Source organism: Macrotis lagotis, chromosome 1 (genome assembly GCF_037893015.1).
Source record: "Macrotis lagotis isolate mMagLag1 chromosome 1, bilby.v1.9.chrom.fasta, whole genome shotgun sequence".
Taxonomy (NCBI): Eukaryota; Metazoa; Chordata; class Mammalia; order Peramelemorphia; family Peramelidae; genus Macrotis; species Macrotis lagotis.
The window spans coordinates 447,519,425-447,534,198 of NC_133658.1; the positions used below are offsets into that span (position 1 = coordinate 447,519,425).

At 33.5% G+C, this 14,774-nt stretch overlaps 1 protein-coding gene across 13 annotated transcripts in view; it reads left to right on the plus strand.

The window, feature by feature from the left end:
* The window catches only part of MIPOL1 (mirror-image polydactyly 1), a 540,848-nt gene that overhangs the window by 401,295 nt on the left and 124,779 nt on the right, over positions 1-14,774 (plus strand). For all 13 annotated transcript variants that reach the window (XM_074213408.1, XM_074213404.1, XM_074213409.1 and 10 more), the window contains one exon: positions 5,251-5,345. In XM_074213408.1, the coding sequence (XP_074069509.1) occupies positions 5,251-5,345 (95 nt within the window). The remainder of the gene's footprint in view (positions 1-5,250; positions 5,346-14,774) is intronic.

Consider the following 14,774-nt stretch of genomic DNA (forward strand, 5'->3'; position numbering starts at 1 on the left):
TAGACCACTGACTTGTCAGAGCCAAGATCAGAATTGGTAAAATGCAGGAAGAAAGAATAATAATGAGAAAAAGATATGCTGTGCAATTGAAATAACTTAATCCTGAGCTATTTAAACAAGTAATTGACAATCAAAAATAGGAAATGGACAACAATATGTACACAAGTAAGTAAATACAAAATAATTTTGTGAGGGAAGAAGTGATAATAAGTAGAGTAATCAGGAAAGATTGCATGTAGGAAATAGCACCTGAGCTGTGAATTAAAGGAACGTAGTAATTTGAAAAGCCAAAGATGAGAAGAATCTATTCCGGACATGAAAACCACTGTGCAAAGGCAATAATATGAGTGATGGAAGGTCAAATAAAGGAAAGAACCTGAAGGTTAGTTTAAGTTAAACAGTCAGTTCTTGAAGAAGAGAAATATATTGAGCCTGGAAATAAAGATATTGAAGGTATGACCCTGGGCAAGTCACTTAACCTCTATTTGCCTTAATCCACTGGAGAAGGAAATGGCAAGCCCCTCTAGTATCCCTGCCCCACCAAAGGAAAACAACCCAAGGACAGTATTGGCCTGCTATAGGTCACAGAGTCAGATGTGACTGATCAACTAAATAACAATGAAGAAATTAAATTTAGATAAATATCTCAACTCTATATACCAAGATAAGTTCCAAATGGATATGTGGCCGAGATATAAAAGATCAAATTATAAACAGATTAGACAAATGTGGAAAAAACTATCCATCAGATCTACATATAGGAAAAAAATTCATGACTAGACATGGGATCAAATCACAGAAGATAAAATTAATAATTTTGATTAAATAAATTTTAAATGTTTTCACAAATACACCAAAAAAGCTAAAACTTAAAAATGAAACAATTAAGTGGGGAAAAATCTTTGCATCAAATTTGTCTGATAAATGATTTAATTTCACATGGAACTGATTCAAATTTATAAAAATAAGAATGATTGATTATAAAATAATAAATGATCCAAGGACAAGAATAGGTACTCCTCAAAGGAAGGAAATTCAAGCTATCTATATCTGAAAGAATGTTCCAGATATCAGTAATTCTTAAAAATATAAATTAAGGTAGTTCTGAAGTTTTACCTCATTTCCTGTCTCAATTGCAAAAGTGATTGCAAATCCTGGAGGAATTATGGAAAAGTAGGCCCATTGAGGCACTTTTGAATGTGGGAATTGGTCCAGCATTCTAGAAAGCAGTTTGAAATTACACAAAGAAAGATACTGAATAGTACATTCCTATGGCCCAATTATACCACTTTGTTATTGTTGTTATTGCTATTGTTATTTTTTTCCCTCATTTTCAAAGATTACCAGGACATCAGGAAGGTGATGCCATGACATGCAGGAAAATTGGATTTGAGTGGGGGATGCTGTTGAAAGTCACCAGCTCACTTTCTGGGCCCAATGGCCAGATATGATTCATATCTAATAAAGGAAAAAGTAAACAGAAATTAAGCCAATATGTAAAATATAAATAGCAACCCTTTTGTGGTGGGAAAAAATGGAAATGAGATACTTATCAACTGAAAGATGGGTAAATAAGTTATGGCATGTGATAGTAATGGAGAACAGTTATGTTATAAGAAATGAGGAAATAACTTCCAAGAGTTGTGAAAAGACTTGGATGAATTGATACATTGATTTGAACATAACCAGAAGAACAGCTTGTAAAATCGCCCAATACCATAAAAATAATTTTTAGAATTTTTTATAAATTAATGAATAATGAAATAAATAGAACCTAGAGAACAATTTATACAATAACAACAACACTGAAAAGGCAAATTATTTTGAAAACTATAGACATGGTGATCAATACAATGACCATCCATGATTTCAGAGGACTAATGATGAAGCATATTCTCACCTTCTGACAGAGAGATTATGAGTTCAGGATGAAGAAATATGTTTTTGGACACAGCCAATGAGGGAGTTTATTCTTTTTTTGCTTGTTACCTTATGCATATTTATTTTTAAGAATCTGGGGGATGTTGTCTGTTTTTTTCAATGGGGTGGTGGAGTAAAGAAAATAGATTTGTTAATAAAAATAAAATTTAATTTAAAAATAAATACTATATATAATAAATTACACATGTTATTTCAAACTTATCCTACTTATCTGTACTTCCTTTATAGATAGTATGTATGAATATGTTGGTATGCATGTATCATATAGATTTATTTGTATATATCTCTCTCTTATTTTGGCATTACTACTGCTAATTCCTTCCACTCCAATTAAAAGAGAAAAACTATTACAAATTGTCAAGCAAAGAAAATTGACATAGTGACCATGTTAAAAAAATTTATGCCTCTTTCTGCACCTTGAATCCATCACTCTGTCAGAATTTTTATAATATTTTCATCTTGGATACTTGGAAAATATAGTTTCTTTGATCCTTTGCTTTGTTCTGAAGTTTTCACAGTTGTTTTTTCTTTAAAATGTCTTTCTCTTTGGGGCAGCTAGGTGGTGCAGTGGATAGAGCACTGGCCCTGGAGTCAGGACAATCTGAGTTCAAATCTGATCTCAGACTCATAATAATTACCTAGCTGCATGACCTTGGGCAAGCCACCTAACCACACTGACTTATTAAAAAAAAAAGCTAAAAAAATGTATTCCTCTCATTGTATAAATTATTCTACTGGTTCTACATACTCCTCTCGGAATCAATTCATACTAGTCAGTATTTTCTGAAGTCATCTTTTTTCATAATTTCTGATGGCATGATAAAAATTCCATTAAATTTTTATACAATAGTATTATCAGTCATTCTTTAATTAATAGATACCCAGCTTTAGTTCATTTTTTTTCTCTTCTTGTCTTTCTCTTCTCATTCACCTTCCTGCTTTCTCTTTTTATTTCCTCTCCCCTTCCTTTCTTCTCTTTTTAATTCCCACTTCAGGTTTAGGAATTTGGGGATTTGGCAGTTCCCTCTCTAGTATTACATTTCTTTTTCACTTTCTACAGTTGTTTATTCTTTTTATCCTCCCTTCTCTTTCCCTTCTTAAAACCTCAGAACAAAACAAATCCACTTTCAGATACTTTTTTCTTATTTAACTCCTTCAATATCCTTTGAAGACTTAAGGTTCTAATGGAATACTTGTCTTTTCTCTCATTAATGTAATTTTGAGTCATTTATATTTAGCCCCATCCAATTGCTCAAATTTAATTTTTTAGGTTTCTTTTTTCTCCTTGTATTTGTATTTCAAAGTCTTTTTTTTCTTAAAGATCCCTTTTGCCCTCTGTAGGATTGTACATAGCTTTGCAAGTAAGTGGTTCTTGATTGTAAAACCTCTCCTTTACCTTTTGGAATACTGTATTCCAAGATTTCTTATTTTTGCAAGAAATTGCCAAGTCCTATGTGATCTTGACTCTGGCTACTTGATTTTTTTATCTACATATTTACAATTTTTTTTTGCTATGGAAGTTCTGTATTGTGTTTATTGCATTCCTAAGACATTTTTTCTTTTGGGGTACCTCTCAGAAGTCTCTTTTTTTGTCCATGGGTTCTTATAGATAAGCTTTCATAAAATAACAAAAAGTAACATATATAATATATTATATACACTCTTTTTATTATTTAATTTCCTTTTTTTTCAAATTACATGCAAAGTTAGCTTTGAGTTCCACATTTTTCTACCACCCTCCTTTCCCTCCCAGTGAGGAATCTGATATAGAGTGTACATGTCCAACCATGTTTGACTTATTTCCATGTTAGTCATGGTGTGAAAGAAAAGTTAGAATTAAAAGGAAAATCCTTTCCTTGAGAAAGAAAGAAAAAGCATTAAAAAAAGATTTAAAAAGTGAAAATATAATGCGTTGGCCTGCATTCCTCTGCATGAGGAAAGCATTTTCCATCACAAGTCCTTGATCACTAAACTGCAACTTAGAGGAGCTGAGTCCACCATGATGTTGTTGTTACAATGTTGCTGTTAATGTGTGAAATATTCTCCTAGTTCTCCTCACTTCACTCAACATCAGTTCATGCAAGTCTTTCCAGGCTTTTCTGAAGTGGCATTATAATATAGAGTTGTGGGAGTTCCTTTGTTTACTCATCTCTATAGTCTTAGTTCTTCACCTGGGATTTTGTGCAAGATCCAATTTCCATCTCTACTCTGCTCTTAGAAGGGATGGTCAGCCTTAATCAGTCTCATCCCTAGTCCCCTAGGTTTCTGCACTATCTCAAGCTGCTGGTATTAGGTTCCTTGAATCTTTGAGGCTCAATGTGCTGAATTTTCTGTGCCCTCTATAGTCTCAGGATAGTCTCAGGGATGTCTTATCCTAAGTAATATGAAGCTACACTGGTCACTTATAATTCATGTGACTTCCAAGGATTTCTGAATTCCCTTAGGAATCTTATGCCTATGGATTTCTGACTGGTTTAGTGGACTGGTCTGGGGAGGAAGATATCACTTACGATTGTTTCTCATTGGATTTCTTAAACATCAATTAGTCCTGATATGACTTTTAGATTTTTACCAGAATAGGTATGAGGGACCTGCTTTTGATTTTTAAAGCTGAAATAACTGAGACCTAGAGAGGGTTAAATGACTTATCAAAGGTTACTCAAGTATAAAAGTAACAAAGGTTACTCAAGTCAGAAATGGGATTCAAGCTCAGGTCCTATGACTTTAGTTTTGAAACTGTGAGCACTTCTTGCTGTTGGTATGGTAAAGTGAATTCATTTTAAACTATTTTGAATTCATGAGAAATGGGGAAAAACAGGTCCATCAAATTTTTATCAATGTAACTAGGAGTAGGTCTATGATTTTCCATTAAAAATTTAATCTGTACTATAGAGCTATAATATTTTAGAAGTAAACCTATGAAAGATTATTAAGATTAGTTCCAGATTTGAAATATATCAGTAAATTGATTACTTCTATAACTTAATGAGAAATATTATGGCATAACAGAGAAAAAACTAGCCTTGATTCCAGGAATAACCAGGTTCAATATCCTCTCATGACAGATACTAACAGTACCAGTTGCTTAATCTCTGAATATTCTAAGCAACTCCCAAACTATAAATTACAGGTATGGAGCTGATCTATATTGTTTGGTACAGGGAATTACCTCAAATAGAGTTCTCTATAACCAATTAAATTAAATGCCATTCTTTGTCTCTGTGATGTTCACATAGCAGTATTACATAGAAGTTGTTTTTTTTAATACTGAATAGCACCTTTCATAAATTCTCAACCATCTATTTGCAGGCAAAGTTGTTATCTATGCAAGAAGATAGAGAAACTGCTGTTCAACAATACAAAAAATTAAAAGAAGAAATCCAGACACTGAGGATTTACTACAGGTAAGATTACATCTATTTTAGTCTAAAGTTGGGTTTTTTTTGCCTGATCTTACAACTTAAGGAAGCATCCTCATGGAATCAAACTCTGTTCAATTAAACTGTTTTTGTCATTTAAAAAAACACAAAAAAAATAAATTACAACCCAAAACATTCATCTTTTCAACTTTCTCCCCTTTAATAAAATATTATTACTACAATGAGAAAAAGATTGTTTTATCACCAGTAAGATAAAGAAATGCCATAATTTATAACTAATTGCAGAATCTTCATTGACTTTTAAATTTTATGATAATATAAGTATAGAAATTAAGAATCATTTAAAGAAAGTATTATACATTTTATTATTAATCTTGGCTATTGATCGATTATGATATGGTAAGAAAAACTTCTAAGAGCCCATGGCTATGGAATAATATAAAACTATATGTGTATAGATACACATGTGTATATACATAAATATACAAAAGATTTATAATGGTTTTGTATGTCTTGCCTTCCCAGTGTGGGGAGGGGAAGGAGTTGTAGATAAGAGAATTTGCAACTGAAAATAAAATTAAATAAAAATTAATGCTTTGACAGAAGGGCTAACTCAGTTAAAGCTTAAATATATGCTTCCCTGATCCTTCTTTTCTTTTGATTTCTTTCACATGAAATCCAATACATGACTCATGGTCTTTCTTTCCATCCCTAGAGTACAGGACTTCAACATGCATGTTAATATCTCCTCAAACATTATAATCTTCTATTTCCTCAACCCTTTTAACACCCATGACTCCCTCTACCTCAGCTACACTTGGAGTGATTTCACCCTTGATCCCACCATTAACCTCATCATTAATTTAGGTGTTCCACTTCCATAAATAAACACTCCCATATTTTGTTGTCAAATAATGATCTGCTATCATATATTTCATCTCTTGAGGTGTCTTACTCTTTCCAAACTTATTCTTCGTCCTAACTAAGCTCCAGCCCTTCCATCCATCAATAATTTATATATCACCTCAGCTTTGTTTATACTTTCTTCCCTTTCCAAATCTGACTTTATAGTTAACTGAGTCTCCTCTATCTTGTTTTCTCCTCTTAAATCCTGACCACTTTTGACCTGGCATATAGTAAGTGCTTAATAAATGTTTATTGAGTGGAATGGAGTAGAATGAAAGTGAGTCCACTATAAATTTGTTATTGAATCTCAACTGGGTCAACATCTCTCAGCAGCTCAAATCCCATTATTCCTAATTGATTTTTTGTCCCACTTCCCACAGAGACTATTCTAAAGGTTCTTCTTCTGTTATTCCCACACCATCCTCTGTCCCCTTCCTTTCAACTGCAAATCTTGCCTTTTACTTTAATGAAAAAATGCAGTTCTTCTCTTCTCTCTTTCTCAAAATCCTCTAACACCATTCTCATTCTCTTTTTTATTCACATCTTTAATGAAGAAGGAATTCTTTTTCTTGCCAATGCCATCTCCTCTATCCCACTCTATCCCCATTCACTAAAGTCCAATGGCTCTCTATTTCCTCCAGGTTCAAATATAAAATTATCTGGTTTTCTAAACACCTTTTCTAGTCAAGACTATGGGTATAAATCTTACTCTCCCTCCCAGCATACTCTGTGCACCAGTGACACTGTTTTCCTGCCTGTTCTTCATATTCAATACTCTATCTTCCTGTGCTCAAAGTGTTCTCTCTCTACTTACTGCCTCCTGTCTTTCAAGTCTCAGCTAAAGTACTTTTTCAAGTCTTCTTTAAATGCTACTGCTTTCCCTTTAAGACTACCCACCAATATTTCTGATGGAGATCTTATTTGTCCATCATTGTTTATATGTTGCCACCCCCATTAGATTCAACTTTTCGAGAGTGGGGACTGTTTTTGACATTTAATTGCCAGCACCTAGCATGGTTCCTGGGACCTACACATGTATTTTATATTACTTAAATGACATCCTGCAAAGCACTATCCTAAGTGCTGGCAATATAGATATAAAAGGAGAAACAGTCTGTTTTCAAGGAGCTTTCAGTCTCATACTAATGCATCTGTAATGTCATCTCCATAACTTAAACCACATAGTTTTCTGATGCTAAATCTTTTGATAGTGCCAAGAATTTTGCTGACAAAAATTTTCTTGAGTAATAAGGATTAAAATAGATTGAGAGAAGTAAAAGAGAAGAAGGAAATGATCTCAATTAAGAATATTTTTTACCATTTCTATAGCTAAGAAAATTGGTTCAGAGTACTAAATGATTCAAAATAATATGATCACCTGTGTAAATCAGAGGTGGCTTAGGGACCCAGAATTTCCTTATCTGTTGTTTAAATGAAGTTTTGACTTTTGACTTTTTTTATTAAAGATTTTATTTGAGCTTTACAATTTTCCCCCAATCTTACTTCCCTTCCCCCACCCCCCACAGAAAACAATCTGTCAATCTGTTTCCATGTTGTACATTAATCCGAATTGAGTGTGATGAGCAGAGATAATTTTGACTAACATATTAACTGACATCTTCAAATTTTCTTTATTTTTAATGCATATATATATATATATATATATATGTATCAGCCAGAATGTGCTTTCAACTGCTCAAATTGAAATCGTGTTGATTTGATCAGTCACAACTTATTCTTTCAGTATTTATCAAAATCTACCTTTGCACTCTTTTAGTCTGATAATCATATTATTACTTCAAAAGTAGTGTTTGAAAGATCAAAATTTACTGTTTGTTGAATTGATTCATTATTGTTGTATTCAACAATTTTAAACCCCTTTAGAGAATTTTGTTTTGCTGAGTTGTTTCCTTTTTAATTTCCCAAGTATTTGACTCTACATGTCAGGAAAAGAAAGTAGCTGGGTTGATTTTTGATTCCCTACTTTTAAAATAAATCAAGGGAGGGGCAAAGCAGAAAAATTCTTGAAGATAAATTTAATGTATTCCCTTAAGTGCTATTCAAATTGAGTTTTCTTTCTTAAGGAGCTAAGGGCATTGCCAATTACTATATTAGTAATTGGTATGTTACTATATTGCTATATTAGATAAAACTATATAAATAGTTTTATCAAGTAAGATTCTGAAACTCTAAGGGTCTGAGTTATATTTAGTACAGGATTTTCCCCCATTGTTACAAACCTGTAGAACTGCATTCCAAAGTTCAGAGGCATAATAATGACATCCTCTTCTCTAATTGAAGAAATAAATGCCCAAGTTTCAATGTTTACTGATTTGCAGCGCTTCCTTGTATTTCCTTTTGCTTAAAGAAAATGTAAATTAAAGTGTTCATATATTAACTGGATCTTGTTGTTTGTCGCCAGTAGAACAGGATTTAGTTACAGTGATATTTGTGGTTTAATGTATGTAATCTCTCACCTGTTACCAAAGTCCTGAACTGATATGGATATAGGCTCTATCTTAGGGTTCCCAACAATTAGTACTCTCCTTGATTCCCTCAATTAGAATCTTTCTGAGAAAATCCAAATCTGACTAGTTCTAAATTCTCTAAATTCTCCTTAGTAGTACATTGTTTCCATAAGACTAAAACTAACTATATAGTCACTGAATAAGTTTGAGTAAAGGAGCTAATATCTTAGCTACCCTAAAGTCAATATAATAGGAAATAATTATAACTCACCTTCCTGACAGGTATTATTTCTTATTCTCTGTTCCTTAGATGATTAGTCTCTGTTCTAGGAAAAAAAACTAAGGGAGCAGCTAGGTGGTGCAATGAGTAGAGCATTGGCCCTGGAGTCAGGAGGACCTGAGTTCAAATCCAGCCTCAGACATTAAATAATTACCTAGCTGTGGGATCTTAGCCAAGTCACTTAACCGTGCTGTCTTGCAAAAATGTAAAAAAATAAAATAAAATAAAATAAAGAAATCCAATGGAAGAAATCAAGTCAAAGTCACAGTAATCCACAATAATCTTTACAAGTCCCAGGGTGGAATAGGTGCTGCAATCCTGGCTGCCTGTGGTTCACTTCATCACAGCTGCCATCTCGATGCTCTATATCTGCCTTCCTGATGTCTCATAGTTCCATGGTATTACCATTAGTTTCTCTGATTCCTTCTTATTCCTTCTATCCTTTCTTCCCAGAAACCCTTGCTCTTCCAGTAACTCTGTAAACCAAACAACATTCCAGGAAATAAAGTTTTTCACTACTGTTTTCCAAGTGCTACTACATATATGCTTCACAATGTGTACTCCTACCACCTTCCACTGCTCCTCACAAACTATAGAATAAAGAAATAAAGGAGGGGCGGCTAGGTGGCGTAGTGGATAAAGCACCGGCCTTGGAGTCAGGAGTACCTGGGTTCAAATCTGGTCTCAGACACTTAATAATTACCTAGCTGTGTGGCCTTGGGCAAGCCACTTAACCCCGTTTGCCTTCCAAAAAAAAAAACCTGAAAAAAAAAGAAATAAAGGAAGGTCAAGGCCATTCCTACTGCTTGCTGTAGAGTTCCAGGATTCTCTCACGTATTTGTTGCCTATGCTTCTAGTCTTTGCTAAGATTTTGAGTATGTGCTTATATGAATTTACGAATGTCAACCTACTATAAAATTTTAACCTTGTTTGTTGACTTACCAACTACAAGATATTATTTAGAAAATAGAATTTTATACTAGACTCAATCTAAATTGCTCAAATAAGAGATTCCTATTCAAAAGAAAATGTTTAAAATCTAGACAGCTGTGTTTGATTCTCCATCTTCCCTACAAATTCTAGATTACAGGAAAACAGGATATGGGTGTGGGAAGTAAGGGGTGATAAGACCTTTACTGATATGAACTTTTTCTTACCTAATTTGTCCTCTGTGCATAAAGATGGCACCTTTGACTCACAAATATAGTGGTAATAGCTTTGCATTGAACCATGCCCTCTGACCTAGCGAAATATATGCATTGAAAAGACAGAATAAAGGAATGAAAACATTTTAGTAACTGAAATTTTTTTTTCTCTGTGAGCTTGCTGATCTGAATAGAAAATTATCTTTCTGTTATGTCTTCATTAATACTCTAAACTAGAGGTATCAAACTCAAAAAAGGAATAAATTGATCCTTACAAACCATTATTGATATTAAAAAGAAACACAATTTAACTTTGCTTGTGTTATATTTTATTTTTATTTATTTTGTTAACCATTTCTGAATTATATTTAATATGGTTTGAGCCTTACAGTTTTGCTGACCTGCCTATATTCCCTATGGACCTTGAGTTTGATGCCTATGCTAAACAGCTATGTTAGCTATTTGACTCACTTAATATTTGGTACAATAAGATGTGCTCATGCATATAATTTGTTCTTGAAAAATCTGATCTAGAAAATGTCTGAAGTCCCTTCTAGTTCTAATTCTACTATACAGTAAAACTTTGGAGCTTTTCAGATGCAGTGAAGTCAATAGAGGATCCAGAGAAAGGAGCCAGGTACTTTTAAGACCTAGAGGTTTATTTCTACAGGAAGGACCAGTAAAAAGGACCAGTTAAAATTTAGCCTTAACAAAAGATTTATGAGGCAAAAACAGTTCTGTTTGAGTTTTCTGTCAACAAGACAGCCACCAAATCTATATGCTAGGTGTCCACAATAACATGCTTTATATCTGAAGAGTTATCTTATGGAATGAAGATTAGATTTGTTTTGGTTAGTCCCACAAGGCAAGAGTAAGAGCAGGTACAGAGAATATGGTTAAGGATTTATGAAATGTCTTGCATGTGTTGACAAAAATATCACCCTCACAATAAGAGAAGGGTTAGAGAAAAGTACTTTTGAAAGAGATATGGAAATTATAATGGTCTGTAATTTCTATACAAATCATAAGGGTGATGTAGCAACCAAAAATATCTAATTCAATCTTAGACTGCATAGAGAGGTCCAGCCCCAGACCTGGGGAGGGGAGCACTCCTTGGTCACCATCTCTCTTCCAGGCTTTTTCTAGAGCAGGCACTATATGTTAAGCCCGGTAGTATCCAGATAGAGGAGCTTCACCCAGTACAATGAGGAATAAAAGACCTTGATCCCCTCTCTTATGAGGATTGGTTAAAGGGATGCTTAAACTATGTAAGAGATCATTCAAGAGAGACATGTCCCTAGGGGAAAAACTAAGGACAATGGAGAGGAAATTACAGAGGCCAATTTAAGCTTACTGCTAGGAAAAAATCAGAACTGTCCAAACGTGGAATGGGCTACCTCGAATGGTAGTAAGTTACACTTATTGGAACTCTTCTAGATATGGACTACCATCTGTCAGAAGTTATAGATGTTTTAAGTCCTTTCTAACTCTTAAATTCTATGATTCTAGATAATGAAATACAGTGTCTGTTTATAATGCTTGTTAGTTGTTCCTAAAATTTTTTTAAATCCCATTTTGTTCTCATTTAAACAATTTTAGTTTTCAAAAAATTCTAGAACAAGGATGATGTGGAAGGGAGTACAATTGCTACTTTTTTCTCTTAATTCATTTTAAGGAAGACTAGCTAGTGGAAGGAATTGTTCCATGTGGTGGGCACATTAGCCCTAAGCTCCTAATTAGATCATTTGTCACAAAGCAGTTATCTTTTTTAAAAAAATATACTCAAAATTAATTTCAAGTATTTGGTACACAACCTAAATAATAGCCATGATTTATAAAAACTGTTTATTTCAAAATGAAAAAAATGTATACAAAAAAGTTATAAAAACTAATATCTGTAGAATACTCAAGATCCACACTGCCCTCTCTTCAGCCACTGTTGGCCTAGAACACTAAATTAATATTGACATCATGATGATGATATATAGTATTCCTGAGACTGGATGATACTGGCAATGAAGACAAAGATCCTGGACCTACCCTGTGTTACTTTGCCATCAGCCCCTTTCCACATGTGCCTCTCCCCAAAAGATAAATGTTTACCTGTAGTTATACATTTAAATGTATAAATACCCAAATTCCTTGTTTGAATCTCCAAGTTACTTCTCTATCCTATCTTTTTTTCCATAATTCCAAATAAAATACATTTTAACAAATATGGGCACATGCAAAGGTTCAGAAACTTTTCTATTCAGTTCAGAAACTCTGAAGCCAAGTTGTATTATATGACTTCTGAAATAAGTGTCTTAAATTTCCTTTTCTGTTAGTTTTAAACCTCAATGACTTTGATCCCTTTTTTTAAACAATAAGTATTGCATTAATTCAGTCCCCTTATTTCTTCATAGGTATTTTATAACCTTCCTGATTTTGAAAAGTGAAATACAAAAGTCTATGGATTTTTAAAACTAGATTTTTATTAAATATTTTCAACTCTGTAAATGATTTTCCTTTTTTGTAGCATAAGGGAGAATTGTACTATCTAGTCCAGTTAGTTTTCTGAATTGCAAGTAAAAATAAAAGGTACATATTCTGGTTTGTAAATTAAATGAAATTAAATGAAAAATCTGCTTTTTTAGAGTCTGATTTAGTATTAAGCTAGCAATTTTTTCAATATCTTATGCCTCGGAAGTGGAATAGCAGCACTATCTATTATGTTGTTGGCATGAAGTCATTCAGTTGGATCCAATTCTTTGTTATCCTATAAATCATAGCCTACTAGACCCTTCTTTCATCTATCTCCCAAATTCTATCCAAGTTCATATTGATTGTTTCCATAACATTATCTATCCAACTCTGCCATCCCCTCCTCCTTTTGCTTTCAGTCTTTCCTAACATCAGGGTCTTTTCCAATGAGTCCTGTCTTCCCAATATGTGGCTAAAGTATTTAAGCTTCAGCTTTAGTACTTGATCTTACAGTGAAGAGTTTGAATTAATTCATTTAAGTAATGACTGATTTGATTTCCTTCTTGTTTAAGGAACTTGCAAAATTTTCTCCAATACCAGAATTCAAAAGCATTGATTTTGTGCTTCTCAGCTTTCCAATAGTCCAATTCTCACAGTCTTACATTGCTATTGATGATATTTGTCTTTCATTTTCAAAGAAGACCATGGTATCAGGGAGGTGATACCATAACATTATTGTGAATTTGAGTAGAGGGTTTATCGTGGTTGTGCTAAATCACAAATCTCACATTCTCTTCCTGGAGCCCATCTGGATCTAGTGACCAGATTTAAATCAGGACAACAGGAAATGACCCTGGTTGTAAGGGAATTAGGGTTAAGTAACTTGCCCAAGGTCACACAGCTAGGTTAGTGTCTGAGGGCAGAGTTGAATTCAGGTCCTCCATACTTCAGGACTGGCACTCTACCCATTGCAAAACTGGCTGTCCTTAAGTTGCCACTGTGGCATCTTGACAGGTTCCTCAGAAGACAGGTAAGATGTGTCCCATCTCTCTGAGGATTTGCCATAATTTGTGGTGATTCACACAATCAAAGGTTTCAGCATAGACAATTTCAGAAGATATACTTTCTCCATAATCTAGTGAATTTGGCACTCTAATTCCTCTGCCTTCTCAAAATCCAGTCTGCTCTTCTGGTAATTCTCAGTTCACACATTACTGAAGCCTAGTTTGCAGGATCTTCCACTTGCTAGAATGTGAAATGAGTGCAATTGTTCAGTAATTTGAAGTTTTATTTTTAGAATTGGTATATAAACCAACCTTTTCCAATCCAGTGCCATTGTTGAGTTTTCCAAATTTCCTGGCATATTGAGTGCAGCACTTTAACACTGGTTATTTTTTAGGATTTTAAATAAACCAATTTAATCCTTCCCAAGGGCCATTTGACTTCTTTCTCCAGGATATCTGACTCTAGGTTATTAATCATACCACCACAGTTATTGATGCTGTACAATCTTGTATTGTTCTTCTGTATATTCTTGTCATTTCTTCTTAATATCTTTTACTTCTGTTAAGCCCTTGCATTTTAGTCTTTTCTAATGGTAATTTTTACATGAAATATTTCCTTGATATCTCTGATTTTCTTGAAGAGAGCTCTTGTCTTTCCCATTCTGTTGTTTTCTATTTGTTTGCCTTGCTCATTTAATAAAACTTTATTTCTCCTTGCTATTTTATGGAATTCTCCATTCAATTAATTTCCCTTTCTTCTTTCCCTTTTGATTTCCTTCTTTCCTCAATTATTTATAAAGCTTCTTCAGATAGTCATTTTGCTGTCTTGCTCTTCTTTTTCTTTAGAATGTTTTTTGTTGTTCCTGTACAATTTTGTGAACCTCTGTCCATAGTTCTCCAAATACTCTGTTTAGCAGATCTTAAATCTATTCATCATTTCAATTTCATATTCATAAGGTATGTTATTTAAGTCATACCTATATGACCTAAAAATTTTCCTTCCTTTTTTTCAATTTAATTCTGAATTTTGCAATAAGAAGCTTATAATGTGTACTTCACTCCAGGTGAGGTCAGTTCCAGATCTTGTTTTAACTGATGATATAGAATTTCTTCACCTTTGGATGCCAAGTATATAATATATAATCAATCTGTTTACCATATTGATCACCTGTTGAAGTTTATGTGTA